At 48.6% G+C, this 27,169-nt stretch overlaps 6 protein-coding genes across 6 annotated transcripts; 3 read left to right on the top strand and 3 right to left on the bottom strand.

Annotated features, from left to right (window-relative positions):
* Window positions 1–1,883: 1,883 nt before the first annotated feature.
* On the top strand, window positions 1,884–4,077 carry F4812DRAFT_408588 (FAD/NAD(P)-binding domain-containing protein). The gene is made up of 5 exons (XM_047932374.1): window positions 1,884–1,999; window positions 2,093–2,180; window positions 2,248–2,406; window positions 2,495–2,804; window positions 2,887–4,077. The coding sequence occupies exons 1-5, from the start codon at window positions 1,945–1,947 to the stop codon at window positions 3,955–3,957; spliced, it is 1,683 nt and encodes a 560-aa protein (XP_047794668.1). The 5' UTR covers window positions 1,884–1,944; the 3' UTR covers window positions 3,958–4,077.
* F4812DRAFT_408587 (uncharacterized protein) lies at window positions 4,078–6,690 on the bottom strand. The gene has a single exon (XM_047932373.1). The coding sequence runs from the start codon at window positions 6,544–6,546 to the stop codon at window positions 4,315–4,317; it is 2,232 nt and encodes a 743-aa protein (XP_047794667.1). The 5' UTR covers window positions 6,547–6,690; the 3' UTR covers window positions 4,078–4,314.
* Window positions 6,691–8,067: 1,377 nt separating this feature from the next.
* On the top strand, window positions 8,068–9,432 carry F4812DRAFT_454169 (RTA1-domain-containing protein; the record flags this gene model as incomplete). Its single annotated transcript, XM_047936591.1, has 3 exons — window positions 8,068–8,391; window positions 8,539–8,655; window positions 8,803–9,432. 3 exons carry the CDS (start codon window positions 8,068–8,070, stop codon window positions 9,430–9,432), a joined length of 1,071 nt encoding a protein of 356 aa, XP_047794666.1.
* A 293-nt stretch (window positions 9,433–9,725) lies between these two features.
* On the bottom strand, window positions 9,726–14,635 carry F4812DRAFT_408584 (uncharacterized protein). Its single transcript, XM_047932372.1, has 4 exons — window positions 13,367–14,635; window positions 11,663–13,312; window positions 10,674–11,591; window positions 9,726–10,577 (listed from the first exon to the last, which is right to left on the bottom strand). Exons 1-4 carry the CDS (start codon window positions 14,151–14,153, stop codon window positions 10,366–10,368), a joined length of 3,567 nt encoding a protein of 1,188 aa, XP_047794665.1. The 5' UTR covers window positions 14,154–14,635; the 3' UTR covers window positions 9,726–10,365.
* A 9,324-nt stretch (window positions 14,636–23,959) lies between these two features.
* On the top strand, window positions 23,960–24,687 carry F4812DRAFT_454166 (uncharacterized protein; the record flags this gene model as incomplete). The annotated part of the gene is made up of 2 exons (XM_047936590.1): window positions 23,960–24,343; window positions 24,568–24,687. 2 exons carry the CDS (start codon window positions 23,960–23,962, stop codon window positions 24,685–24,687), a joined length of 504 nt encoding a protein of 167 aa, XP_047794664.1.
* A 767-nt stretch (window positions 24,688–25,454) lies between these two features.
* On the bottom strand, window positions 25,455–27,123 carry F4812DRAFT_454165 (uncharacterized protein; the record flags this gene model as incomplete). The annotated part of the gene is made up of 3 exons (XM_047936589.1): window positions 25,455–26,206; window positions 26,303–26,939; window positions 27,004–27,123. 3 exons carry the CDS (start codon window positions 27,121–27,123, stop codon window positions 25,455–25,457), a joined length of 1,509 nt encoding a protein of 502 aa, XP_047794663.1.
* Between the last annotated feature and the right edge of the window lie 46 nt (window positions 27,124–27,169).

Below are 27,169 nucleotides of genomic sequence, written 5' to 3'. Positions count from 1 at the left end.
TAGGTACTCACAAATTGACTTGAGACATATAAAACGATAAAGTTACTTTGTGAACGCACATGGTATACCTACGGACATTATCTATACCTATGATATGATTGAAAATCAAAGCTGGAAAGCGTAACAAATTGTTTACTTATATGAGTTACATCCTTTTCATGTTATATAGCAAAAACAGCCTATAAAGACTCTATGGGGCTAAGTTCGGGACCGAAGATACCTACATGTGCAAAGCGCGCGCCAGATAGGAATTGCTATAATACAGCTAAAGAAGCCTTGGAAATGTATGCCCAATACGCACTTAGGTACCTATTCTAGGTATTTGAAGTATTTCTTCAATTAATCCCATTGGTATGGAATCGTACTGATCATATGGTTCGGGGCTCCAAGCCACGATCCTCTCTAATCATGCACTCATGCATACCCCAGTTGGGGAGTAATTATGAGTGGCTTTTTATAATCTCCTTGGCGGTTGTAAACATGACAAGGCCTGTTCAGCCTGCCTTGCCAATGTTAAGGTATCTGAGACATATACACGAAAATAGGCGCTGAAGGTACGCCGTTGCTAGATGATTCTAATTGGCCATGCCTGTCTTATGTCGATCTAGAACGCACGATCATTACGAATGACATAAGGTCCTATGAAGAAAATCGCCAAAGCATAAATCATACCCGAACCGGATTGTTTCACCGAGATAATAGGGGTTTTATCACTAGCATGTGGCTTGTCGTCCAAGTCCTAGGTACCTTTTCTTTAAAAACCTTTCTTCTAATGAGAACTATATTCGAAGTCGAATGCTTTTAAAGAGCCTATCAGATTATTGACAAGATATATAGCTCTAAATATATTATGTCCTCAACTGGCTACTATTTTTCATCATAATACCTCAAGTTCAATGTCTTCCTAGCTACTATCTACCTCTATGAAGAGGAACCTAACAGCGTGTACCTAGCCTTAGCCCGTCCAGTTACACGCAAGACAATTGAGAACTACGTGCGTAAGCGGATATGTCATTCGACCCCAGCTTCTACGTAAGATCAACATCGTGTTGCACAAAGTTCTACCTAGTCTTATGGTAACATTACGCCCTTGTGTAATTCTCTAGTTTGACTTTACCCAGATATAGAATGGATTGGCTGGCGCAGTGTTTGCTTAACACATGTGAGTCCTCTTATGCTACATAAAATACCTCTACCTACCTGGTAGGCATGTGTAAAGGTAACTGAAGTGGCATACGCAATTACTATGTTAACACTCCTTAAACAGGTACCTTAGGTTAGGTACCTATTCGAATTTTATTGTTTACCAAAATAGCACGACTCAAGGATTATTTTCAACAAATAACTCAAAATGTAACAATAAGACAATGTTATTACCTCTTCTGTCGTGCTGCGAGCTGACAAGGCGCATATGTCCTACCCAAGAGCCGACGACTGTTCGACGTAAACTATCATGAACTTGATGGATATAAATACAATACCAGGTAGGTAGTCGGGGTTTCACCCACCGCGCTTCCTCCTTAAGGGATCAGATAACTGATTGAATATTTTCATGTAGGTAACGGGCTTGACATATTGACTCAACCCATTTGCAATATCTAAAGGCCTAGGTAGCCTAGCTGTAATCTAGACGCTTATGAAAATTATAAAAATTATGATCACAGACACCAAACAAACAGACTTCATTCTAACTATACTCATTTATCTATGTTCTCGCGTCGCAGATTATAGCATGTTGACATATTCTTCTTGTTCTATAAACAATCGTATTACCTTCTCACGTGACAATGGCGACATACTGGATGAGCATTGCGAATATTATACCCATTCGTAATCGGTCAATGCGGATCCCTTATACCTACCCCTCCTAAAGGCGATTACTTATCCGGTTCAATTGGAGATGATATCGAGCTTCATAGTTACAATGTTTTTTTATAAGAAGACATGAGTGAGAAACGTAGAATCAAGTCTGTGGCTGTTGTTGGCGCAGGCGCTGCAGGTGTGTGAAGCTATCATGTTTGAGATTCTTGCATAAACACCTGCACTTTAATGTACCTAATATAAATGTTCTGCTCCGACTGACATATAATAGGGGCTATCTCGGCGGCGGCGTTGAAAGCCGAAAACTACTTTGAACGGATTTGGGTATTCGAGAGGCGGGAGACACCTGGGGGAACATGGTACCTCTCATGCCCCCCCCCTTTATGCCCGTCGCCAAAAATAATCGCACCCGCTTACATCTTGCAGGATCTACGACTCGGACCCGGAGCCTGCATTAGAGGTGCATCCGGGAAAGTTACCTCCCGAGGTCGATCCGCCGCTGGAGATCCCGAAGGACCTCCCGCAGACCACACCGCCTAACCAGCAAGAGCGGTTCTCAAAGACGCCCATCTACAACTCGTTAACGTGAGGAACTACGCTAAGCAGACCTACCTACCTGCCTAAAGTAAATCTTTCTAACAGGCTGGAAATTGCTAACGCCAAAAAAACCAAGAACAAACGTCCCCGACGTCGCCATGTGCTTCTCCGACCGGCGGTTCGCGTACGGCCCGTTCCCGCCGCACCACGTGCCGAAGCAGTACGTCGAGAGCTACTTCTCGGCGCACCGGACAGACTCGCTGCTCAGCCTGAACACTACCGTCGAGGACGTCACTAAGCTGAGACCGGATCCGGAAGACGTCCTCGGCCTCGAGAGGTGGAAATTGACCCTCCGGAGGTACGACCCGGCTCGCCGCGTCGACGTCTGGTGGGAGGAGGAGTTCGACGCTGTGATCCTCGCCAACGGGCATTACTCGGTTCCCTACGTATGTTTTTAAGTCCACTCACCCAGAGGCCTCTCCTACCTACCTAGGTACCGACTAACATCCTCCCCCCCAACCCCCCCAGACCCCGCCCGTCAAGGGCCTCGAAGCCTACATGCGCGCCTACCCGGGCCGCGTGTCGCACTCCAAGAGCTACCGCTCGCCGCTCGCCTTCGCGGGGAAGCGCGTGCTCGTCGTCGGCAACTCCGCCTCCGGCCACGACCTGACGGCCGAGCTCGCCGCCCCGGGCTCCGGCGTCCGCCTCCCCGTCTTCCAGTCCCGCCGCTCCAAGTCCCGCTGGGACGGCCCCCACCCGCCCCCGGGCATAGTCTGGAAGCCTGTGATTAGCGAGTTCGATCCAGCTGTTCCTTCTTCTTCTTCGGACGGGGATGATGGCAGTAGTAGTAGGAGTGGTGGTGGTGGTGGTGGGAGTATCTTGTTTGCAGATGGGACCAGGCTCGAGGACGTAGACGCCGTGATCTACGCGACGGGGTACAAGCCTTCTTTTCCGTTCTGGAACGCGGCTGAGAACGGCAATAGCGACGACGACGACGACGGTAGTAATGTGTCTGCTACGCCGCTGTGGGATTACCACCAGGACAAGCTCGCGGGGAACTACTGGCACACGTTTTTCCGGGCGCACCCGACGCTGGGGATCGTGGGGATCCCGCGCGCGCTCACGTTCCGCAGCTTCGAGTACCAGGCGGTAGCGCTGGCGCGGGTGTTCTCGGGGCGGAACGCCGCGGCGCTCCCGTCGGGAGAGGAGCAGGCGCGCTGGGAGCGGGAGAGGCTGGAGGTCACGCGGCGGGAGGGCAGGAGGTTCCACGATATCAACTGGGAGAATGGGGAGACGGCCGAGTGGTTCGAGGGCTTGTTCCGCATCGCGGGGCTGAGCACGCTGAAGGGCGAGGGCAGGATACCGCCGCCGCTGACGGAGGAGGTCGTCTGGGCTGTTGAGCATTTGAGGAAGTATCCGGAGCCGGAGCCGGGGAAGGGGAAGGATGGGGATGGAGATGGAGATAAGGATAAAGGGAGAGATAAGGCAGGAGAGGAGACTGGTACAGTTGTAGAGGTTAAAAGTGCACAGATGAATACTCAGGATGATGGTTGGGTGTTGGTCAGCAGGCGGCATAAAGATTTACTAGGATTCCTGTAGATAAAACTGACGAGTTTGGGAAACTGGGTACATACGTGGTTCGCCGGGGTTATGAGGTTATATTAGGTATGTTAGCAGAACTGTCACCGTAAGATTGGGATAAAGATACTTGATATTAGATATAGATTGAATAAGAGGCTCAAATAAAAGCTTTCATATTAAGTGTTCAATTTGCTGCGCTGATATTCCGTGAACATTCTCGAAACAAACAATTCAACGCCGCCGTATCCGTCATATACAACCCAAATTACTATCCCGAAATGGTGATCCTGTGAAGGAATGTCCTCATATACTCTTAACCCACCCTAACAACGCCGTTCTGCTAAATCCAAAAGAAATAATTACCTTCGCCCTGGCTTAACTCAGGTTGCGCCCATCCGGATTAAACACGTCATTCCGCCAACCACCCGCCTCAAACTGCTCAATACGGTCTCCCGCTCGAGAAGCCTCCTCGTGCCATAGCTTAACGAGGCTCCCTGGCGCATACACCCCCTTAAAGACTCCACGGCCCGGCTGGTCCACACCTAATCTAGTACTAAGATCAGGATCCTCTTCAGGCACCAGCCTCGCCGCGACAGCCTTAATGAAAGTCCACAGATCCTTCGGATCGATGATCCTCGTCGCGCGCAGACGCTCCCGAGCGAACAGCAGCTCGCGGTTCGCAGCGTGTAGCATATCGCTGATAGACTTAGCGAGCTTGGCTTCCAACGTCGACTTAAGGATAGGGCGGAGCATTGGCTTGATGAGCCAGCTAAACCAAGACAACTTGCCCTTGTGGATCTTGTAGTTCAATTTGTGCACCCTTACCCGCACGCCGCGCAGCGTTAGGATCTGTTCTAGGCGCTCGCGACATATCTCGACTTCGATATGGATGTCGATACCGCGCTCGTCTAGCGCAAAGCTTGCGATACCCTTGTCGGCTAGACGAAACAACCCGCTGTGAAGGCGGAGCCAGAAACCGACGTCGTCCGCACGTGCTGAGAGGCCGTCTATCTTGATGAGCATAAGATTCTTCATGCTGGCATTAGTTCTGAAACGGGCTTTGCGAATTTCAACATCGTTATATGTCTCGATCCTTAACTTGTGCGGGAGGAACGATGTATTGTTCACTGTGCTCCCGGGCTCGATAATGAGGTTTTCCAGCAAGAGGTCAAGTGTTGGTGTACTGACTTCGAGGCGTGGGATGGGCACATGCTGAACGGCACTGATGAGTCGTGGGATGAAAACGTTCAGGGCGTCATGGATTAATTCGGTATTTGTGGTTGAGTCGCTAGGAGAAAGAACATCAAAGATACGAAGAGTGGTGGTTTTTAGATTCTGGATATCTTCGTCTTTTGCCACACTCTGGAACGTGACAGATAGCTGTTCTATGAGTTTATCGAGATCTAGTTTCAGATTACTTTCCAATCCGACATACTTGCTCTTTTTTCTTAACTCTCGGAGTTTCTCGTTTACGTTGGTTAAGAATTCCGGGTCCAGAAGAAGCTTTTGTAAGCTATCGCCAAGGTCTTGTAACAAATCCTCAAACTCGGGATCATTATCCTTATGGCTCATCACCTTCTTCAAAAGCTGCTCGCACTTTTCCCACTCCTTCCTATCACCAAAGCTCTTTACGAACTCCCAAAGATTGGAAAGGGCGCGATCGGTCTCCCGGTTTTCCTGGACGTCATCTTGGGCAACGTCGAGTAGTTCCTCAGCAGCTCTCGAGTAGACTATAGCGTAGCGTTTGATGAGTAGCGAAAGTGTTGACACGGACTGTGTATAGTCTTGACGTTTGCGGAGGTTGAGGACCACACGCTGTAAACGCTTTAGGAGTGCTTGACCCTCTTCACCGGAGAGCTTATCTTTGGCACTTTCGACGGTAGCGGTTACGACTTCGGCGCTCTGATTCGCAACAATCTTACCGGCATCTTCGAATTCATTCTCTAGATCTTGGGCGGTCTGCGGCTGACCGTCAGTAGTAGTTGTTGACTCGGCTATGCTCTGCAGTTCCTCGTGCGAAGGCTCCAACTGCTTGCCTGCTTCTTTAGCAGCACTACTCAAGGCGAAGGCTGAGTCCCTCAAGACCTCGCGGCCGATTACGTTTAGATCGTGGAGAAAGGCACTAAAATCGGGGTTCGTGAGCAGCAACGACCCAACCGTGCGCACACTCTGGTACGCAGCAGCAATATCGGCTTTGGTTTTGGTTTTCTTGGCCCTCGCACTGAGATCATCCACATCGACTGATATTCGGCTTTTTCTGAAGAACCAGATAATATCTTGAAGTTGATCCTTGCCGTTTTTATGTTGGAGCAGGGTGATGAATTGCTGCAGCCATAGCTTTATTAGGCGCACCAAGCGACGACCGCTGTGGGACAGGTCTGGATTTTCGGGATTCAATATGTCGCTTTCCAGTAGAGTACGCAGGTTAGCAATGATCTGTTCAGTAGTTGGCATGTATCCTTCGCTCAGAGCTTTGATCATCTGATAGCTATGGAGCTTTTGATACAGCTCCCGCTGTAAGTGAGTGTCCTGCTCATATTGAGGGAGCAGTGGTTCTCGCTCGGGGTCAGAGTCCTTCTTTCGAAGTCCAAAACAAGAAGACAGCATTGTGTTTAGCTAAACTTGATCATGCTCCTATGAAGAATAGTCCTCCTTTTCCCTTTTCCCTTTTCCCTTTTCCTTTTTGCTGGTGGAAAAAAAAAGGTTGTAATCCATTGGTGGTGACTTTTTGGAAGCAAGTTAGTCTTGACGAATGAATGACGTATACGTAAGAGAAGAGGAGAAGAAGAACCGAGTTTAAATTGCTACCAGAGCCAAAATTAAACCGGGCTTTTCCCGATTGTACAATACAATTGGAATGCATGCCAAGCCGGATATTACTTGATTAGGGTACATGCATGTGTAGTGCAAACGCTAATTTGAAGCTTAATTTTTGTTTCTCTTTTCCCTTCAGTGATGAAATATCCATTTCAACCAGGGACCTACATACTAGTAGAGAAACCAAGTGGATCGCATCAAGCTATATTATATACAGACTAACCAGACTTATAACAAAAATGTCAAAACCAACGCTTCATGTTCGAAATGGGAAAGGTTTACGAGGTAGGTATAAATACCTAACCTAAAGCATCCTTAATCTTGTTAGATATTCTACTACCGTACCAGGTAATACCTACCTTTTAATAGGTAAGGCCGTAAGGAACATGCCCGTAATCTCAAACATTCGTGGCAGTGCACTCCCGTTCTAACATCGACGGGAATTATATTCAGGGAAGCAGGAAGATGCTACGCAATCCGGGTAGTAGCCGACTTTGTGACTCTACAAACTCTACAGCTAGACACATGCATTAGGTGGGATGGGATGTCAGCGCTGGCTGGCCGCGAGTTAGACCCCAAAGTTGTTTGTCTCGCAGGATCTATACAGAGGTATGGCAACGTGCTCGCCAGCCCGCGGGCCCCGACGGGTCGTCCACAGGTGCGACTATACCGATCAACTCAGAAGGGTATACGCCGTGAGACAGCATATCGTCACACATAGCTAAAAGCTGAAGAACATGGAAAGCCTGTGTAGACAGAATTTCTATTCTAGGTCCTATCTCGCAGGAACAACCCCCTAAAACTCGAGAGGAATTATATCGAGATCTGTATTTTAGTTCATAAACAAGAAAGAAGTGCTTACTTGGGTAGAAAAGACTCCCTAATCCACACTCTCTTCTCACGATAGGCTCGATAGCGAGGAACCATCTCGACTAGGAAATTTTCTTGACCCACAGCCTTAACCTCGCATTCGCCTTTTATTTGACATTTTATGGCTACCTGAGACTTATCGTGACTAGACACGCCTTTAAAAGCAGGTCCGCCCCCCTCCCCCCTTTTAGGCCGAGCCGCATAGGAAGTAGGTCCGCGGTCTCGCCATCCCGTCTCGTAGTCTTTAAGTAGCACATTTTTCTTCTGTTAGGGGAGATGTTTCACTCGTTTTGATTACATACCGATATACCTGATCTTCTTTTACTATAGAGTTCTTTTGCGTCGTCTACTTACCTAGGTATCTTGTAATATCTAACCTACTTGCTTACTTGTTTGTCTTGTCTCGACTCGACTCGACTCGAATCCCCATTTTCCGCAACAATGAGCGACCAAGCCGGGTCGTCCGCCGGCGGCGACGAGCTCGCCAACCTCGCCATCTCCTTCGAGGACTGCACGCCGGAAATATGTCCCTACGACCAGTCCTTCTACCCGTACCGCATCGACCTGGTGCCCAACGCCGTCTTCCTGGCGTTATTCGGCGTCTCCCTCCTAGGCTTCCTCGCCGTTTTCGCCTTCACCCGGCGCGGCGGCGTGTTTACCATAGCTATGGTCCTCGGCCTTATCTGCGAGATATTGGGCTACGCCGGCAGGATCATGAGCTGGCAGGACCAGTGGTCTGAGAACGGCTTTCTGATGCAGATCTGCGTATGTGACAGACACATAATCCTTTTCTCTTCTTCTTCTTCTTCTTCTTCTTGTTGTTGGCCTTGGATTAAGAGAAAACTCCGTATAAATCTCGATAGTGAGGAGTGTATAGAGGGCGATTTACTAACTCGTACCATATCATTGCAGTGCTTAACCATCGCTCCGGCTTTCCTCGCCGCCGGCATTTACCTCTGCATCCGGAGGATAGTGTTCGCCTTCGGCCCCGAGAACTCGCGGATTCCGCCCGAGTACTACACTCGCATCGTAAGTTACCTAACCTAACCTAACCTAACCTATCGTACCTCTTCCCCCTTTTTCACCGCAGCGAGAACTTAAAGGGGGGGAAGGGGGTTATAAAATACGTAACTATAAAATCGAATTCGACTGTTGACACTATTTATTACATCGCAGTTCATCCCCTGCGACGTCATCTCTCTAGTCCTGCAAGCCGGTGGCGGCGGCCTGGCCTCCTCGGCCTTCCACACGGGAGGATCCCCCGACACGGGGGACCACATCATGATCGCGGGCCTAGCCTTCCAAGTGTTCATGCTCCTCGTATTCATGCTGCTCTCCCTCGACTTCCTAGCCAACACGCTCCGGCGGCGGCGGGCCCTCGGTTCCGCCGCCACCGCGCTGGACCAGGACCCGTCGCTGGCCGCGATGCGGCGGTCGCGGCTGTTCAAGGCGTTCCCGGCGGCCCTCGCGCTCAGCACCGTGTGCGTGTTCTGGCGCAGCGTGTACCGCGTGGCCGAGCTGAGCGGCGGGTGGACGGGGTCGCTCATGGCGCGCCAGGACCTGTTCGTCGGCTTTGAGGGCGTCATGATTACCGTCGCCGCCTTGGTCCTGAATATCTTCCACCCGAGCCTGTGCTTCGGCGAGGTTATGGACCGCACGTTTGACGCTAGCAACGGTGATTCCCGCAAGAAGGCCCGTCGGAACGACTTCGAGATGCTTCCTGAAGCCAAGCCTAGCACTGCCACGAGTGTTACCGATGCTCGTGGTACCAGTCCGAATACGAGCGATGTTGAGCGTGAGGTTTGAGAAAACGGGCTAATAACTGACTGATGTTAGATAGACTTTAAACCTTACCGCGTTCGATAGACTGACTGGTAGGCACAGGAGCTAGTTGGATATCCCCTTTTCTTGCTCATCTATGAGGTGTTCTAGATTCTTCTATTCTACATAACTTTTTAGAGCCTAAGGCGAGCAATAGCTGGTTCTTAGTTACCCTATTTTTATAGAACTATAGTTGGGAATAGTAGATTTTATATAATTAATCAAATATAAATCGCGTATACGAAGGTTATAGAAAGGCAACAAAAATTATCATGTAATTTTATCAGACGATGAAGCTCTCGGGTCAAGAGATATTGTATGCATTCACTGAGCTATTCAGCTATTTTCCTAGCATAAACTGCAAATACTTCCCGAACATGGCCCCGCCAGTTTTTTTCGTGGCTGTCCTCTGTGAGGAACATGGACCGCATTTGGATAAATAGTAAATGCATGTGCCCTGCCCCCTCTTTTTTGAATAATCAGTCGACTCCTATTGCTATGCCGCGAGCAGTGACTTAGATCTTCTGCTTTAATTAATCTTTTTTTCTTTCGATCATAAGCCGACCGCGTGGCCCTAAGTCCGTCTCTTGAAGCTAATCAATCCACAGACACTTCTGTCTGGTAGATGTCATATTTCCAGCGTACCAACCCCCGACCAGAAAGATCGAGGGAATTGTCAAGCCCAAAAACATGTGCCCAGCCTCAAAATGTTGCTGGCTACCCTACCACAAGGATAGATACTGCCATGGCGTCTCTCACGGAGATAAAATAAGTAGGCTGAAATAGTCATGGAAGATCATGATCTGCCTAGCTAATGTAACACAATAAAGTCGAAGAAATAGGAATAAAGGATTAAGTACGAAGTCTACAGGGGTTGGTAGATTGTGCGTTTGCTGCGTAAGTAAACTACGGGGTTGCTTAACTGCTGCCAGCGTCGAGCGGCAAGATTTTGGACTTGTCCTCGAGGAACTCTTGTCTGTGCTTAACAATGGCCTTCGTAATGCGATCGAAGTCTTTGACTTTGTTGGCCTTCAGTTCGTTAAGAACCTTTTTCAGGCCTTCAATGAATCTGTTTCTTGTTTCACCGGTGAACATATCCGCGGAGCCGAGTTGTGTAATAATCTCGGCATCTAAACCGAAGTACCATGAAGTCAGTTATCCAAAGGGGGGGATGTTTCGTAGACGGGGCCTAGGTGTTTAGGAATGCTAATTCAAAAGCAACTCACCAGGAAGTACCATATTCTCAAAGTGCTGGAACTCGCAAGCATTACCGTTGGGACACTGCTCTCCAGCTAGCACATGCGGGCACAATGGCCGCATGGGGTCTATCTTGGAACTATAAGTCATTGACTTCAGGCCGCCAGCTACTTCGTCGAAGTACTTGGGGTGAAATCTATATGCACGAAAATATCCAAGAGGACTGTGATAAAGCAGATCCTCTAATTGGGCTGACTTTTCAGGCTCGTCCTGGCTAGAAGTCAGTAAGGGGTGCTCATAAGAAGAGTTGTTCTGTACTTCTCCATTTGTCTTTTCAGGTGTGGACAAAACCGATCCCTCGCCGGGTTGGGCAGGACCAGCCTCGTCAAGCACATCGCAGCTGAGTTGCTTATCAGTGTGTAGATTACTTTCTTCTTGGGACGAGAGTGCTTGCTCAGTAGCATTTTGAGGTCTTGAGGTATCGCTAGTAGGGGAATTCGGTATAGATTGTGGTTGGTAGGATCCATCATTGCTTGGAGAGCGCTCCTGGAAGCGTTGTTCGGACCCATCTAGCTTAGACAGGTCTTGTGCGTCAACCTGGACATCTGAAACGTCGATAACTGTGCTAGGGATAGGTTTGGTCTCCTCAACAGATGTAGTCATAGAATCATTTTGTTGTACTCCATTAATGCTAACCTCAGCCTGAGTTTCTTTGTCGACCGGAGCGGGGTCCCGAGATGATTCAATAGCAGCCACGAGGATCTCATTATGAGTGGAAGTAGACCGAGTCGGATCTATACCAAGGTTGGCGTCATTTAGATCGACAACCTGGTCGGGTTGAGTTATATCTCCTTCGGTCATAGAAACGTCTGTCATTTCCTCAGAATTTGTCTGCTGCTCGCTAGAAGGCTGTGACTCGACATGACTTGGTTGTGGGGTGGCAGTTTCTGGAAATGTGCACGTTAGTATATTAGAGAACAAAACACAATGTGATGCTTGATGTTGCAATTAGACTCACCAGGAGAGACATGCTCGTTTTCTGTACTCGCTCCGATAGGTATAGGCTCGGCAGCATGTGCCAACCTCTCCGCTTCCTCGGCTAGTCTGCGTCGTTGCTCCATGCTCGCCTTGATTTCGAGCTCAAGCTGGGCTGCTTTCGCAACAGCTTCTTTTAACCTATCTTGTTTTTCTTTCAGGGTAGCTTCCACGGTTGGCAGTTCGTAGCTCACGATCCTATCGCGTCTCTTCACGTCGGCCGTCTCAACTCTTGTTTGTACCGGGGGCGTCTCGGAAACTCTAGGAGTTCTAGTCGATTCTATTACTGAAGGCTGAGTTTGAGGTGATTGAGGAGCATTAGTCTTCTTTGCCGCCTTTTTTGCTTCGGCTTCAGCAATTAATCGCTTCGTCTCTTCGATTCGTTTATGCAATAAATCCAATTTAGCTCCGTGCACAGGCGGTGTTGGTCCAGTGCTGGAGCTGGGACTTGAACGCTGCTTTCGATTTAGAGAATCAGACAGCGGCGGAAAGGCGGCCAGGGGAGTCTGTCGAGGAGGATGAATTATTTCACCAGACGAGTTGGGCTCATCAGTAGGCGATGCAATATCCATCTCAACATCTTCATCGTCACTAACGTCAATGATCAAAGTTTGCTGAGTGCGGGTCCGTTTGAGTGTATGAGGAGGAGTAGAATAATTATCAAAGTCCGCTGCTACTGGTCGCTTCAGGTTGCGGTTGATCGCATGTGCTGGTTGAGTGGCCAGAAACAGACCGGGGATACCTCCTTCCCTCGGTAAGCTCGTCTCCGTAGATGCAGAGCGCCGATTTATTTCTGAGGTGGTTATCGCGCCGGCTTTCGTATTTGTGGACGATTCTGTATTCTTTGATACGGAAATCGTAGTCGGATTACTCGCGGGAACAGATGAAGGTGTCGTGGGTTTAGCTGCATTTTCAGCAGCCAGCTTTTCGGCCAAGGCTTTCTCCTGCGCTTTCTTCAACATGGCGAGCTTTTGATGGAGGAGTGCGTTAGTCTCAGCTCGTGTCTTTGATTTCGCCGGTGAAGCGTTCGTAGAAGGTACGACACCTGCATTGGTCGAGTTTGCCTGAGGGGGTGGCGTTGGTGCAGACGGCTGGACTGCGCTTGCGGTTTTCTGCGCCTTCGCCGCTAATTTCCGAGCAATTTTGTCTTTCCGTTCCTCAGCGGCAGTCTTTTTAGTTGGCTTGATGTCATTGCTATCTACCGTAGCCTCGACCGTTGCAGCTGGCTTTGGCTTTGATGTAGCTAAGGGTTTGTCCTTGGCATTCTGTGATTCGGGTGCGGCGTTAGAGGATGCAGCTGGAGCCTGTTGCTCACTCTTAGTCTTTTGGGCTGCAGCGGGTTTTGGTATTGAAGCTTCCAGGCCCAAATCCGTAAATAGGCCCTTGATAAGTTTCTCATCAAATCCTTCCTCAATGTAATCTTGATATCGGACCTTTAAGGGCCACAGGCCAAGAATCGCCTCTTGTGCCTTCTTTTTTGCTTCGGCTACAGAAAGGAAAGGTCGGACTGCGGTGTCTTGTACCGAGTTAGAAGACGTCCCATTTGACAATGGTGCGTCAACTGATGGCTGCTGTGGGTATACCATATTTATCCCTGGCAAAGATTGTACTGGGTTTTGAGTGGGTTGTGCTTCTAGTGGCCGTTAGATATAGAAGAGAACTAATATAGATATGCAGTGCAACTTACGCTTAATTCCATAATAGGCGGGTTTGCTCACTGATACCCTACGTTGGATCTCTCTAGGAGATAGGTAGGGAGAGTACGAACCAGACCTCTCGCGTTCTTGGTAGGAGGGATCCCAGTCTTCGCCTGGTGAATATTCGCGTTCAGCATTAGGAAACGACGTGGATGTGCTAGTAATGACAGCTTCGCCTCGAGGGGTTGTACCGTCATATATGGATGACCCGTCTGCGTCGCCAACGCTTCCATTCTCATTCCCCATCGCACTAGGAGGTCGAGAAGGTTGGGGGATTGGTGCGGCGACATCGGTGGTATCCTTAGGCTCGTACAGATCTTCAAATTCGCCCTCGCTGAGTTCTCCCTCTTCCGGGGTATGCTTTTGTGCTTGGGATGGCACAGGTAAATCTCGTTTCTCCATGGGGCCTTTCTGGACATTAGACTGCTTAGCCGTAGAGATAGGGTAGTTAAATGTCGCTTGTGTGGGAAGCTGATGTAGCGCGGGTTGTGGCTGAGGTTGCCAGATATTAATATTTTCGGTCCGATATGGCGTAGGTGGTAAAGAGCTGCCCATCCCTAGGCCGGGTATACTGCTCGCGTTGTATTGGAAGGAATTATGGGCGGTTGCGTAGTTGCTCGCGGCGGCGGCTGGCTGTTGGAAAGCCCCATAGTAAGGTGGTTGAGCATTTGGGGAAGGAAGTGGCTGTTGGGCAAATGGCGGAAGAGGCTGCGAATGAGGTTGCGAATGAGATTGTTGGGCCTGATATGGGCCGTACCTATAAGGATGCTCTGACATCGTGAACAAAATCGACGCGATGCATTCGGAAGCCCGTTCCTAACGTTTAAGCAGCAGTTCTGTGTACTAGCTAAAGACAAGACGATGGTCCGGGTAGGGGATAGCTAGTCGCATAAGAGTCGCGTGTATGTATAAGATGATGATGTTTGTACTGGTCAATTAGTTTTACGGAATAAAAACAGACGAAGGTGCCGGATGGAAAGTCTGATTGACATGGCAAAGGGACTTCGACGCGTCTCCTTCAAAGCGACAGATTGATCGGCGGCGACGAGCAATAAATGAATTTGAGGATGGCAAAAAAGCCTGAGCGGCAAGAATTTCGGGTGACCGAAATCAAAGACGACCTATTGCCAAAAAAGAGAATTTCTTTCACTGGATGCGAAAGGAATAAGTTAGGTAGCTTGGAATTGTACTTGGATCGTAGTACTTCCTAGGAGGTAAGTAGGTATGAGAAAGAAGTATTTGATGAATTTCATCAGATTATTGTTCTCGTTGGTTTGAACATTAGAAATAAGGTTCTTAAGATATGGCCCAAGCGCCCTATGATGCCTTAGGTAATCCACAACCAAAAATACCAGTTAAGTACAACCTATTATGTACATGATGATAGGTACCTTAGGTACGTATCACATGTACCTAATTCAGGTATCCATGTACCTTAGGTACCCAAACCCCCACCATGGACAGACCGGGTAGACAGCAGACAAGCCAGCACATTACCTACAGGTAGGTTAGGTACCTATGCGCGGAGATACACCTAAAAACCAAGTCTACCCAAGTCCAAAGGCGGCTGTTTACTTTCCACAACCCCCCGTTGCCATGTGCATCTGCAATGTCAACAATCACCTTCCGTCATTTTGTACCACTATCACTGTCTCAACGACAACACCCGCATAGGAACTGGTTTTTCGGGGGAAATTTGCCTCTAGTCATTACTTTGGAGGCTTGGATTTTAAATTGGTTTCTTTCGTTCAATACCAATAGTTGTTTTACCCAAAAATCCATCTTTCCTTAGGTATCTATTCTATGGCATCGTGTCTTATAATACCCATCTCCGCAATTCACATAGCAACGTTTTAAATAACGGCTACACACGATAACTACCAGATTTCTGATTAATGACGTTGAGATTGAGCGAGCCAATGATACCTTGGAGCCTTTATTTTTACATTGAATGCGCTCGAAATGTCGCTACGCAATAATCCTTTTATTCGGAAGAACTCACCTTCGCCGTCACCGTCGCCGGGTCCGAGCAGTGTGGGCAGACCGAAGTCTGCTATATTCCCCTCCCAGACAAATGCTCTAACGAGAACAGCAACACCACCCACGCACAATCGCACGCAGTCTCAGGCAACGATAGCTGCTGCCAATCTCCTGCCTGTTGGCACAAATGGCCCTCGGCCGCACCGGGTCGATTCCAAAAGTAGCGGACCAAACTCAACAACATTTGCACCATCTTTTATCAAAGCTGAGGAAGACCGCCGGAGGAGCTTGGACCCTGTGAAAGGCATCGAGGGCGAAAATGACTTTTCTGGCAAGAGATATGTCTGGCTTAAGGACCCACAAGCTGCCTTCGTTAAAGGCTGGATAGTCGAAGACCTTGGAGAGAGTCGTATATTGGTACAATGTGATGATGGCAGCGTAGGTCCCTCTATCCTACAATAATTACTGTTTGCTATACTAATCTGCCTTGTAGCAACGCGAAGTTGAAAGTGAAAGTGTGGATAAAGTCAACCCGGCCAAGTTTGACAAGGCGAACGATATGGCAGAGCTGACGCATCTGAACGAAGCATCTGTTGTCCACAACCTTCACATGAGATACCAAGCCGACTTAATATACACTTACTCAGGATTGTTCTTAGTTACGGTCAACCCTTATTGTCCTTTACCGATATATACGAACGAGTATGTCAACAGGTACAAGGGCCGAAGCCGAGATGATACGAAACCACACATTTTTGCCATGGCTGATGAAGCCTTCCGTAACTTGGTAGGGGAAGGTGAAAATCAGAGTATATTGGTCACCGGTGAATCTGGCGCGGGAAAAACCGAGAATACGAAAAAGGTAATCCAATATCTCGCTGCAGTGGCTCACTCAGAATCCCCGTCGAAGGGTAGAGGACAACATTCTACTCTTTCCCAGCAGATATTACGGGCCAATCCCATACTCGAAGCTTTCGGTAATGCGCAAACCGTTCGAAACAACAACTCCTCTCGATTTGGGAAATTTATTCGTATCGAGTTTACTCGGAACGGAGCTATCGCCGGCGCATTTATTGATTGGTATCTGTTGGAAAAATCGAGGGTCGTCCGCGTCAATCCCCAAGAGCGAAACTACCACATTTTCTATCAGCTCTTAACGGGTGCCGACAAGCAACTGAGGCAGGAGTTCTTGCTTGACGAATTTGAAGTACGAGATTTCGCTTACACCCGTGAGGGTCATGATACTATATCTGGCGTGTCTGATATCGATGAATGGGAGTCACTTCTCGAGGCATTTGACGTGATGGGCTTCTCCGATAACGAGCAGAAATCCATCTTGCGCACCGTTGCTGCGGTCTTACACCTCGGCAATATAACTGTTGTGAAGGAAAGCCGCATGGCTGACCAAGCCCGCCTTGCCCCAGATGCTAAGGAGGTAGCAGCTAGAGTGTGTAAGCTTTTAGGGATCTCCTTGGAACCATTCCTACAAGGGCTACTTCATCCCAAGGTCAAGGCAGGCCGTGAGTGGGTAGAGAAGGTTCAGACCCCGGAACAAGTACGACTTGGCATCGATGCCCTAGCAAAAGGTATATACGAGCGTGGCTTTGGGGACCTTGTTACAAGCATTAATCGTCAGTTCGACCGCACCGGACTCGGAATTGACGATTCTCACTTCATTGGCGTACTTGATATTGCCGGATTCGAGATTTTCGAAGAGAATAGCTTCGAACAACTCTGCATCAATTACACCAACGAAAAGCTTCAGCAATTCTTCAACCATCATATGTTTGTCCTAGAACAAGAAGAATATGCAAGAGAACAGATTGAGTGGCAATTCATTGACTTTGGTCGCGATTTGCAGCCAACGATTGACCTCATCGAATTACCCAACCCTATCGGTATCTTCTCCTGTCTTGACGAAGACAGTGTCATGCCAAAAGCTACTGACAAATCATTCACAGAGAAACTCAACTCCTTATGGGATAAGAAGTCCAACAAATATCGCCCGTCGCGGCCTGGTGCTCGGCAGGGCTTCATCTTAACTCACTATGCAGCTGAGGTTGAGTATTCAACTGAGGGTTGGTTAGAGAAGAACAAGGATCCTCTGAACGACAATGTCACCCGACTCCTAGCTGCTTCTACAGACAAGCATATCGCGAACTTGTTCTCAGACTGTGCCGATACTGACGATGATAATACTACATCTCGAAGTAGGGTCAAAAAAGGGCTATTCCGAACGGTTGCTCAAAGACACAAAGAACAACTCAGCAGCCTCATGTCCCAACTCAATTCTACGCATCCCCACTTTGTTCGGTGTATTCTTCCGAACCACAAGAAGCGGCCTAAACAATTCAATGCGTTACTCGTTCTTGACCAGTTGAGATGCAACGGTGTCCTCGAAGGCATAAGGATAGCCCGAACCGGTTTCCCTAACCGACTCTCGTTCACAGAATTCCGACATCGATATGAGGTCCTCTGCAAGGATATAGTTAAAGGACATATGGATGGACAAGCCATAGCAGCGTTGATGTTAGACAAGCTCGGGATAGACAAGTCTCTTTTCCGCGTTGGTCTCACGAAAGTATTCTTCCGATCCGGTGTGCTCGCCGAGCTAGAAGAGCGGCGTGATGCCTTGATTACTGAAATCATGTCACGTTTTCAATCTGTTGCTCGTGGCTATATAAAACGACGCCTGGCTTTCAAACGGCTGTACCGCACGGAAGCTACTCGGGTAATCCAAAGAAACTTCAATGTGTACCTCGACCTCTGCGAGAATCCTTGGTGGCAGCTTCTTATTAAGATGAAGCCACTATTGGGCGCAACGCGGACAGCTATCGAAGTGAAAAGACGTGACGAGAAAATCAAACTGCTAAATGATAAGATGCGACAAGAAGCTGAGAATCGCGCTCGACTTGAAGAGGAAAGGCGCAACTGTCATGCGGAATTAATGCGAACGCAGCAGATTCTTGAGAGCGAGCGAGCTTTAGCCTTGGACAAGGAGGAGATATTTAAACGGTTACAGCTTCGCGAGTCTGAGCTCGAGGAAGAACTAAAAGGCGCCATCGAAGACCAGGAAAAACTCGAGAGTCAACTCGACGATCTCCTCAGTGCAAAGAAGAGAGCCGAACAAGAGGTGGATAGATACAGGGCCCAACTTGAACAAGCAGCTGCTCTCATTTCTCGGCTCGAGGAAGAGAAATCTAACCTCGATGCTAGAGTTGCTAACCTCGAAGAGGAGATAGAGGCTCTCTCTCGCAAGCAGGCAGATCGAAGCGCGCAAGAAGCCGCCCTCGAAGATGAGGTAAAGATGCTCCAAAGTCAACTGTCGTTGAAGGATCGTAAGTTGCGAGATGTCGAAGGAAAACTACTTAAAGCCGAACAAGACGGAGACGTCAAATTAGCTGCCTCTCAAAAGGAGCTGCAGTCTCTGAGATCCCGAGAGCAGCGCTTGACCAGGGAAAATCGCGAGGCAATTCAACAGCTATCCGAATTGTCAAAGACGTCCACAGACTACGAAGAGCTTGTGAGGAAAAAAGAGAGCGAACTTGCCATTCTTCGCTCCGACAATAAGAAGTTTCAAATGGAGCAACGTAATTTTGACGATTTAAAGAAGACATTAAGCTCCGAAAAAGAGAAGATGGCCGACCGCCTACGTGAAGTCCAGGCTGAAATGGTTGCTATGAAATCCCAGCACTCGCAACTCCAGCGTGAAGCAGAAGATGCAAAGCGACTGCTTCAGGCAAGGCTCTCTGAAGACGCACAAGCAAACCAGAACCGGGAAGTCTTGGAGTCTCAAATTAAGGATCTGAAGGATGAGCTATACAAAGTTCAGATGGACTTGAGTCGGGAACGCCAATCGCGAGATGACGTAGCGCTTCTTGCTGAACATAAATATCAGGCCTTACAGGAGGAACACGATCGACTTAAAGAGTCGAAGATAACGATCGAGAAGGAGCTCTATCTGCAGCAGGATACTCTACGGCGAACCATGGAAGCTCGGGCGACTGTCGAAAAGGAGCGTGACGAAGCGCGCGACGAAATTCGACGGTTACGAATTGCTAAAACCCAAGTGGAAGAAGCACGACTAAACGCAGAAGAAGCAGGTGAGCGCAATGCTACCCGTATAGCTCGGGAGCGGGAAGCTAGTCTGCAGAAAGATCTTGATGCGACACAAGAGCGGCTTAGATGGTTCGAAGGCGAATGCGAGAAGTTGAATCGCGAGATTGAAGATCTCAATAAGTTTATGATCTCATCTGGAGAATATGGTCTCAAGAATGACCAGGCCAAGGAGCGCCTAGAGCGTGAATTGGTCACTGTAAAAGGTCGTCTAGCTGCCTCGGAAAACGACAACCGAGCTCTGCTCAACAAGCTACAGCAAAAGGGTCTCGAGATCGCGCGTTCCACCTCAAGGGCTAGTGAGGCCTCGAGAGGACAGATTATGAGTCTGCAGCGTGAAAAGGCGAGGATGGAAGAGCAGAACGCGGTGCTCAACAAGCAGCTCGGGGATGCGTCATTGACTATAGCAGGCCTTGAAAAGAAGGTTGAGAAGTTGCAACTTAACGTGGAAGATCTCAACCACGAAGTTGCACGCGAGGTCAAGGCCAGCCGAAATGCCGAGAAGGCTTCATCAAATTATACGATCCAGCTCGCTGAGGCGAATCGAACCATAGAATCCGAGCGTCAGCTACGGACTCAGGCCCAAACTACCGTACGTGCTTTGCAAGCGACCCTTGACTCTAGGGACAAGGAACAGGAAGAGCTTCGGACACAAATGCTCCGTATCCTGAAAGCGGTTGACCCCGAAGTTTCGATTCCAGCCCAAGGTGATGCAAGTCATGATAAGATCATGAGTCAAAACTTCGATATGCTTAGGAAGATCGAAGAATTGCAACAGAACCTCCGTATCCAAACTGCTGCACGCGCCAATGCGGACGCACAGTTGGTTGGTCTACGTGCACATCGGGCAGAGTCTCCAGTGCGAGCTAAACTAGAGGAGATACACCTTAACGAGGCTCCTTTCAACGGTTCTCCTCCTCAGAAACGAAGCAGGGCAAATGGAAGGCGTAATTCTCTTCTTTCTACACCCACTCGCCGGGTTAATAACCACGAGAACGACGTGATTCCGGACTCTGGTAGATCAGACCGCACCGCAGATATTCTCAGTTTTAACAATAAGCAAGATCTAAAGACCGAAGTCGAAGAGCTACAGAATCAACTTCAAATATCGCAGATGCAAAATCGCCACCTACAGAGCCAACTCGAACGTATGGCACCTACGCCAGAAATGAGCCTTGATGATAGCCCCTCGGTTCGCCGAATGAAGAAGCTCGAGCAAGCTAATAGTCGACTACACGACATGCTCGACGACTCTACCAAAAAGGTTTCACAGTTGGAGAAGTCGATCAGGAGTGGCGAGTTATCTGTGCGAGACATCCAGACCAAATCTCATGAAGAAATTCTCGATTTGCTCAACAGCCAAGAAGACTCTAGGCGTGCACTTCTCCACAACCACAATGATGCCATCGCCGAGTTAGCCGACGTTAAAGAGCATTTCGAGAAGATGAGACACGAACGCGCAAGGCTAGAAGTGGAGCTTCGAGATACAAAGTCAGATCTACAAGAAATGAGTGTCGCTCGAGAACAAGAAGCTACTAGCCGCAGCCAATTACTCCAAGAGCTTACTGATCTACAGATTCGTCTCGACGCTGAAAGCTCTCAGTTAGCAGATGTGACCTCGAGTCTCGAGATGTATAAGAGTCGCGCCGATGAATACTTCAGCAAACTAGAGCAGGCAGAGATCGCTGTCCTGAAGGCGACGCGAGCGGAGCAGTTTGCTAAGTCTCAAGCTAAAGAAGCGGAGGAAGCCTATGCCGAGATCCTGTCCCAGCGCAACAAGTCGGATGGAAGCATGGAGGATATTCTACGCCAGAATCAGCGTCTTGAGGAGAAACTTGAAGATCTGTCAACAGATCTCGAGGCCGCTTTGCAAGCTAAGAAGCGTCTCCAGCACGAGCTAGAAGACTACAGAAACCAGAGGGCCATTGATCTCGAGGACAAGGAGTCACAAATGGAGCAGACTCGCAAGAAGTACCAAGCAGAGTTTGCAACGCTTACCAAGGAACTTGACATGGCACGGGAAGAGAAGCTCTACAAGCAGTCTGAAATCGTTCGATTACGCGAAGAACTTGATGATCTCCGCTCTAAATGGGACGATGAAGTACTCAACAGCACGACATGGTCAAAGGAAAAGGCACGCCTCGAGAGTACACTCGCTGACGTCGTTTCATCTCGCGATGAAGCTGTCAGTGCCCATAATGAAGCCCAGAGCAAGGTTGTTTCCCTTCTTTCTCAAGTCCGAACCCTTCGAAGCTCGGTGGACGATCTTACCGCCGAACGCGATACTCTAATGAGAGAGAAATCCAGCATCGAAGCAAGACTCAAAGAAGCCAAGGCAAATCTGGAGGATTTGGCTAACAGTGAGAGCCCAGCGATGCGCAATGCTGCTAATACAGATAAAGAAATTCTAGACTTGAAATCTAGCCTGGCTCAACAAGAAGATATCGCTGCCGCTGCGGTAGAAAAGATGCGGCGGGCCGAATCCCTTGCTACGGAGGTGCAAAAAGAAATTGCGGCCGAGCGCGAGATCAGCGCCGGCTTGTCTAAGCAAAAGGCAGAACTTGAGAAGAGCCTCAGCGAAGTGCAAGTGCGACTTGTCGATCTGGAAACTAAGGGATATACGAGCGGCAGCCAGGATATCAAGTTCTTGCACAAGCGAATCCAGGAGGTTAGTACAACACCAGATCCCGAGCATGAGCCTTCCAACAATGTGAACATGTCACAATCTCCAGCAAGACCCCTATCTTCCTTATTCCGCAAGTTTACAAGGCGTGCTGCTAATCACCCACCGACGCAATAGCTCGAATCACAGCTCGAGGCCCAGGAGGACGAGCGGTCGAAATCGCAACGTTCTGTTCGCAACGTAGATCGAATAGTAAAGGATCTACAATCTCAGTTAGAGCGCAAAGACAAACAAGCAACGCAGCTCAACGACGATGTTACACGACTTCGCGACAGGGTAGAGAAGCTCCTCGTAACCGTCGACGAGCTTCAGGCTAGCGAGAGCGATATACAGCTCTCGGCCCGTCGGGCTGAGCGGGAACTAAGAGAAGAGAAGGAGAAGAATCTGCGACTGGAGCGCGAGCTAGAAGGGTGGAAGCATTTAAGGATGGAAAAAGGTAGCGTGAATGGTAGCGTCCGTCTTAGCACCGGCCTAGAAGGAACGCGGCGGCTCAGCGGATTACGAAACGGAACCGGAACTGGAGGCGACTCCGACGAGACGGCGAGCCTCGGTGGGACGGGCGTCGAGGTGCCAAAACGGACGAGCAGTATCGGACGGAAGCCTAGTCTGACGAAGGGCTTTTTGTGAAAGCATTAGGGGCGAGGGGCGAGGGGGGAGTTATAATGGGCAGCATTGTTAATGTATCAACGATCGAGCGACGGCTTTATGTATTTTACGGAACTACGCTTGTATTAATCATGATAATGCATCGAAATGAGGAGGGAGGATGGTATGGATAATGTTAAGGCATCGAGCTGGTAGCACTTTTCTTATTAGCACGGTCGAATGTCTCTGTGATGAACGGGATGAGATGTAGTATAGTTAGAGGTAACCACCACCAGCACCCTGGTTTGCTTCTGAGCTTGCCCCTTTTTTGATGATTGTACTTTGCTATGGAGCTAGTTTATACTCTTGATATTGATATCTCCCGAGAAACAGAAACAGGGAATAGGAATGGAAATAAAATAAAAATCGCATTGTCATTATCGTATGGTAAACTTGTAATTACCTCTCAGGCTAGTTACCAAGAAAAGGTCCGAGACATATCGTATCGCCAAAATGCCCGACTGCGTGATACCAGACCAATATAGCATCACATCAAGTAACCTTGTTCACCCCCCCTAGTGCGACTCATCCCATACAACCTGGGCGTACGCTGTCCCCATCACCAGGAAATAGCAAGTCGATCACGAACGACCTAGTTTTTGTTGTTGTTGTTGTTATCACATACATACATTGACCTGTCTATGGGAACTTCTACCTCTTTCGTGGCACGGTAGGGTTGGCCGCTTGTCAAACACGTTTCGTATCCCCGGAAGAAACGCTGCTGTAGCAAAGTCGTACCGCAACGGTGTTTAGCCTCCTCATACAACTTAGGGTATGTTAGGTGAGGTCAGGTAGCTAGGTAGGTGTTTGCATGCTTTAGGTTAGGTACACAGACGCACGGCGTTGATGCTTATTTACCTACCTAGGTACCTATCTACCTAAGGTATATATATAGGGAGAGAGGGAGACGGTATTATAAGAACGAGAACGTCTCGCGGTTTCTGTTCTGCGATGGTATGAGATATGTATGCCGCTGAACCTAGAGAGCAAGTGAGAAACACGTTGATCCAGCATCGCCGTCTGTCTACTACTAGCAACCAGCCAGCCAGTTAAGTTTAGGCACACACATCCTTCCATCTCAACGTAAGAATCCCTTCCCCCCCTTAAGAGGACCTATCTGTCCATCTAGAGGACCACCTGGTTTAGGTACTCGGTAACAATGAGCTTTACTCACCTCTTCCTCCTCCAGCAGAATAAGAAGTCGCTTCCTACCACCACCATCACCACCACCCATAATCATCATCATTACCATCATCACAGCCATCAATGGCATAACCCCCCCGCCGAAATGGGGAACATCCTCGGCTCCCAGCGCGTGTTCTACGCGGGATACGAGTACCACCGGGGCTCGGCGGACGGCTCTAGGAGCCACGACGACGACGACGTGGTGTACGCGCGGTACGGCTGGCGCCAGTTCCTCCGGGTGCTTCTTTCGGGGCCAGCCGGTAGCGGCGGCAACGAGGCGCGGGGCCAGAGCCGGAGTTGGGAGGCGCGAGGAGGGTGGGGTGGGAAGGTCGTGGGGATCCAGAGGAAGAAAGGATGCGTATGATTACTTACCTCTACTTATCTAGCCTAATATTTTCCTTATGAAAGTTTCATTTCCTTCTGCAGTGAATTCCCCCTTTCAACCCTTCTCCTCCCCCAGTTATCGTCCTCATCTCCCCAGCATTCTTAAGAATAGAGAAAAGGGGGGATTAGCCAGACACGACCGAGTAACCTATAAATAATACGTACGTACCCAACTACTAACCAGTACCTATTATCCAGATAAACCGCGACCACTGGGCGCTCAAATTTCAGCCGGGAATCGACACTTCGCAGCTACCGCGGCGGGTCAAGGGGTTCCGGACGAAGATCCCGAGCCGGTGCAAGAAGAACTGCGGCTGAAGTGTTGCGAGCCGCACTCAAGGCGGGGATTTTCGAGAACGGTACCTGATACCTTAGGCAAGGTACCTAACCTATGTACTGTTGTTATTTATGGGAGGAATTGTGGCGATATACCGCTCCGAGTTGCCAAACGGTAATAGGTTACCTAATGTACTGACTAGGTAGTTGAGAAGCTGGGAATATTTACATTAAAGATAGACTCTACTTTCCATGGTATTGGCTTTAAGGCCCCAAGGCTTGACACACTTGTTTGTATTAGGTACCTAGTAGGTAGTAAGCTAATGAAAACAGTCAATCCATCCTTCAGTATCTCCTCAAATGTTCACCTGGGCGGCAATATGCAGTTGCGATATAAGCCATCATCGTAGGAAGAGTCAACGATTCAACGAGAGTATCAAGGCTCCACTTCCTTCCCCTCCTTTTCACTTATTTTCTCGATAGATCCTCAACCAGTTGCGGTGAGAATAGGCCAATAGCCAACGGCAAGGCGTAACAGGAAATAAAATAGAATAAAAGGAAAAGCTAAAACCATCTCCCCATTTATTTGCGACATTACTCCTCTTAAAAAGGAAAGCCAGGATAATTTATAGTGGGATCTTGCAGACAAGGTGAAGTTGTCGGTGATAGGAACGTCTCGATGATTATACTCAATCTCCACTCCATCTTCATCCACTGCGGAAACTTTCGAGCCTTGGAATGCCGTTTCTCTTCGCGACTACGCCATTGCTCATTATAGGTAAGTTGGTTGAATATTTGTTCGTTTTATCTCAGGCTCCTTTTTCGGCTTCACTCGGTGTTTCCGAGTCGCTTCCTTCCTTGTCCTGCAGAGCACTCCTCTCTAACTTAGCTATATAGGTTTCCCACTCGTTTGCATGCAGCATCCAGACGCCTCTCAAAATGGACAGTTCTGACCGCCGCGGTGTGAATTCCCGTCGCCAAGGGGCTCGCGGTTGTAGCCGTCGTAGGCGTTGGCGTTGTTTCCTTGCACAAATTTCTTCCTTGGTATCCTGGAGAAAGTGAAAGCCCCTTTGGACTTCGATGATATTGCGCAAAGTTGGCATACCCTTAATCTCATCCAAGCGACTAGAGTTGTTTTCTTTCATTATCTTCCCGTAGAACCACATAATCTCCTCGATGCTGTCGGGCACTAGGAGAGCAGAGATATCTTCCCAAACCTTATCCTCGATATTAGGAAATACGGATACTTGACACTGCACATCTGTTCCATCCCAACGAATATCGTGTACTTGGCAAATTTGGCTGGTCAATATACCATCTGCACTGTACCTTGGTATATTATCAACTAGTTGGCCTATAGAGTTGGGCAGTCGGCACTTATTTCTTGTCCGAGAAGAGACAGGCCCCAAACAACTTGCAGCTCTATCCAGAGCTACTCGGTCTTCGCCCAGAATGTCGAGACCACTAACTTCACGCATGGCATTTTCGACCAATCTGAAATTATTCAACTGCTTAAACCATTCAGGTTTATCTATACCGATGCGTTGTCTGCGAATTTCTACTGATATGAAAACAAGAATTAGCAATGACTTGTATGATAGACTGGTATTGTAAAAGCTGAGGAATTAACAGGGGTTAAACCAAGATGTTAACTTACATGCTTCGTCGATCTGCTTTACCAGCTCATTAGCAATGCCAGTTTGGCACAAAAACGTGAAGTTAAATCTGAGTCGGAAGCAAGGCAGATTCCGTATGGTGTGCAACCTGTCGGGATATGTTTGAACGTTTTTGAGCTCGGCATCCAATTCATGGGCGACGGTCCTACCCGGAAATAGGTCGCCCTCGTCTATTGTCTTGATCAAGGTAAACTCTTCCAGGCCGGTTTGACTGAGAATTGTCAATGTGCCGTCATCCAATGGGTATTGGGGGCATTCCTCATATATTTCCTTGCGGAGAAGAATGTGGTCATCAAACCACTCAGTCGGCCCGTAACTAATCCGACGGATTGATCGACGACGAGATGGTGTAATAGCTGCAATATATGTACGAAGCTTATCCAATTCCATAAAAGAGAATGTGTGGACGTTATAGAAGGGCTGAAAGTGTTCAAACTCAGCATAGATGGTCCGACATACACGAGTAAGCAACGCAACGGTTGGCTGTGGTTCCCTGGAAACATAGGGTGGCTTCGAAATGTATTTCTGGAAGATAAACTGGTTTGAGCGGGACTCGAGTTGAATAGGACTGATCTCCTCCTTGATATATACCGCATACTCGTAAATCATGAGTCGAACCTTTACAAAACGTGAGTAATGCTCATCAGTAATGGGTATAATCTGAAAGAAGAGCTAGACCTACTTCTAGGGCAATGGAAAGGAACTTGGACGAGTTGTTCCGTCTGGTAAGAGCATAGTTGGGGTGCTGCTTGTCGTTAAGGTCGACAATACCTCTTCCGCGAGGGTCCATGGCCTCAGACATGATAGGTACCTACCTAGGTACCTAATTCAACAGGTAGTTGAATGGG

The sequence above is a fragment of the Daldinia caldariorum genome (genome assembly GCF_022478825.1).
Source record: "Daldinia caldariorum strain CBS 122874 unplaced genomic scaffold F4812scaffold_1, whole genome shotgun sequence".
Taxonomy (NCBI): Eukaryota; Fungi; Ascomycota; class Sordariomycetes; order Xylariales; family Hypoxylaceae; genus Daldinia; species Daldinia caldariorum.
The sequence above is the reverse complement of the archived record's forward strand: the minus strand, read 5'-3'. Positions and strand labels throughout refer to the sequence as shown.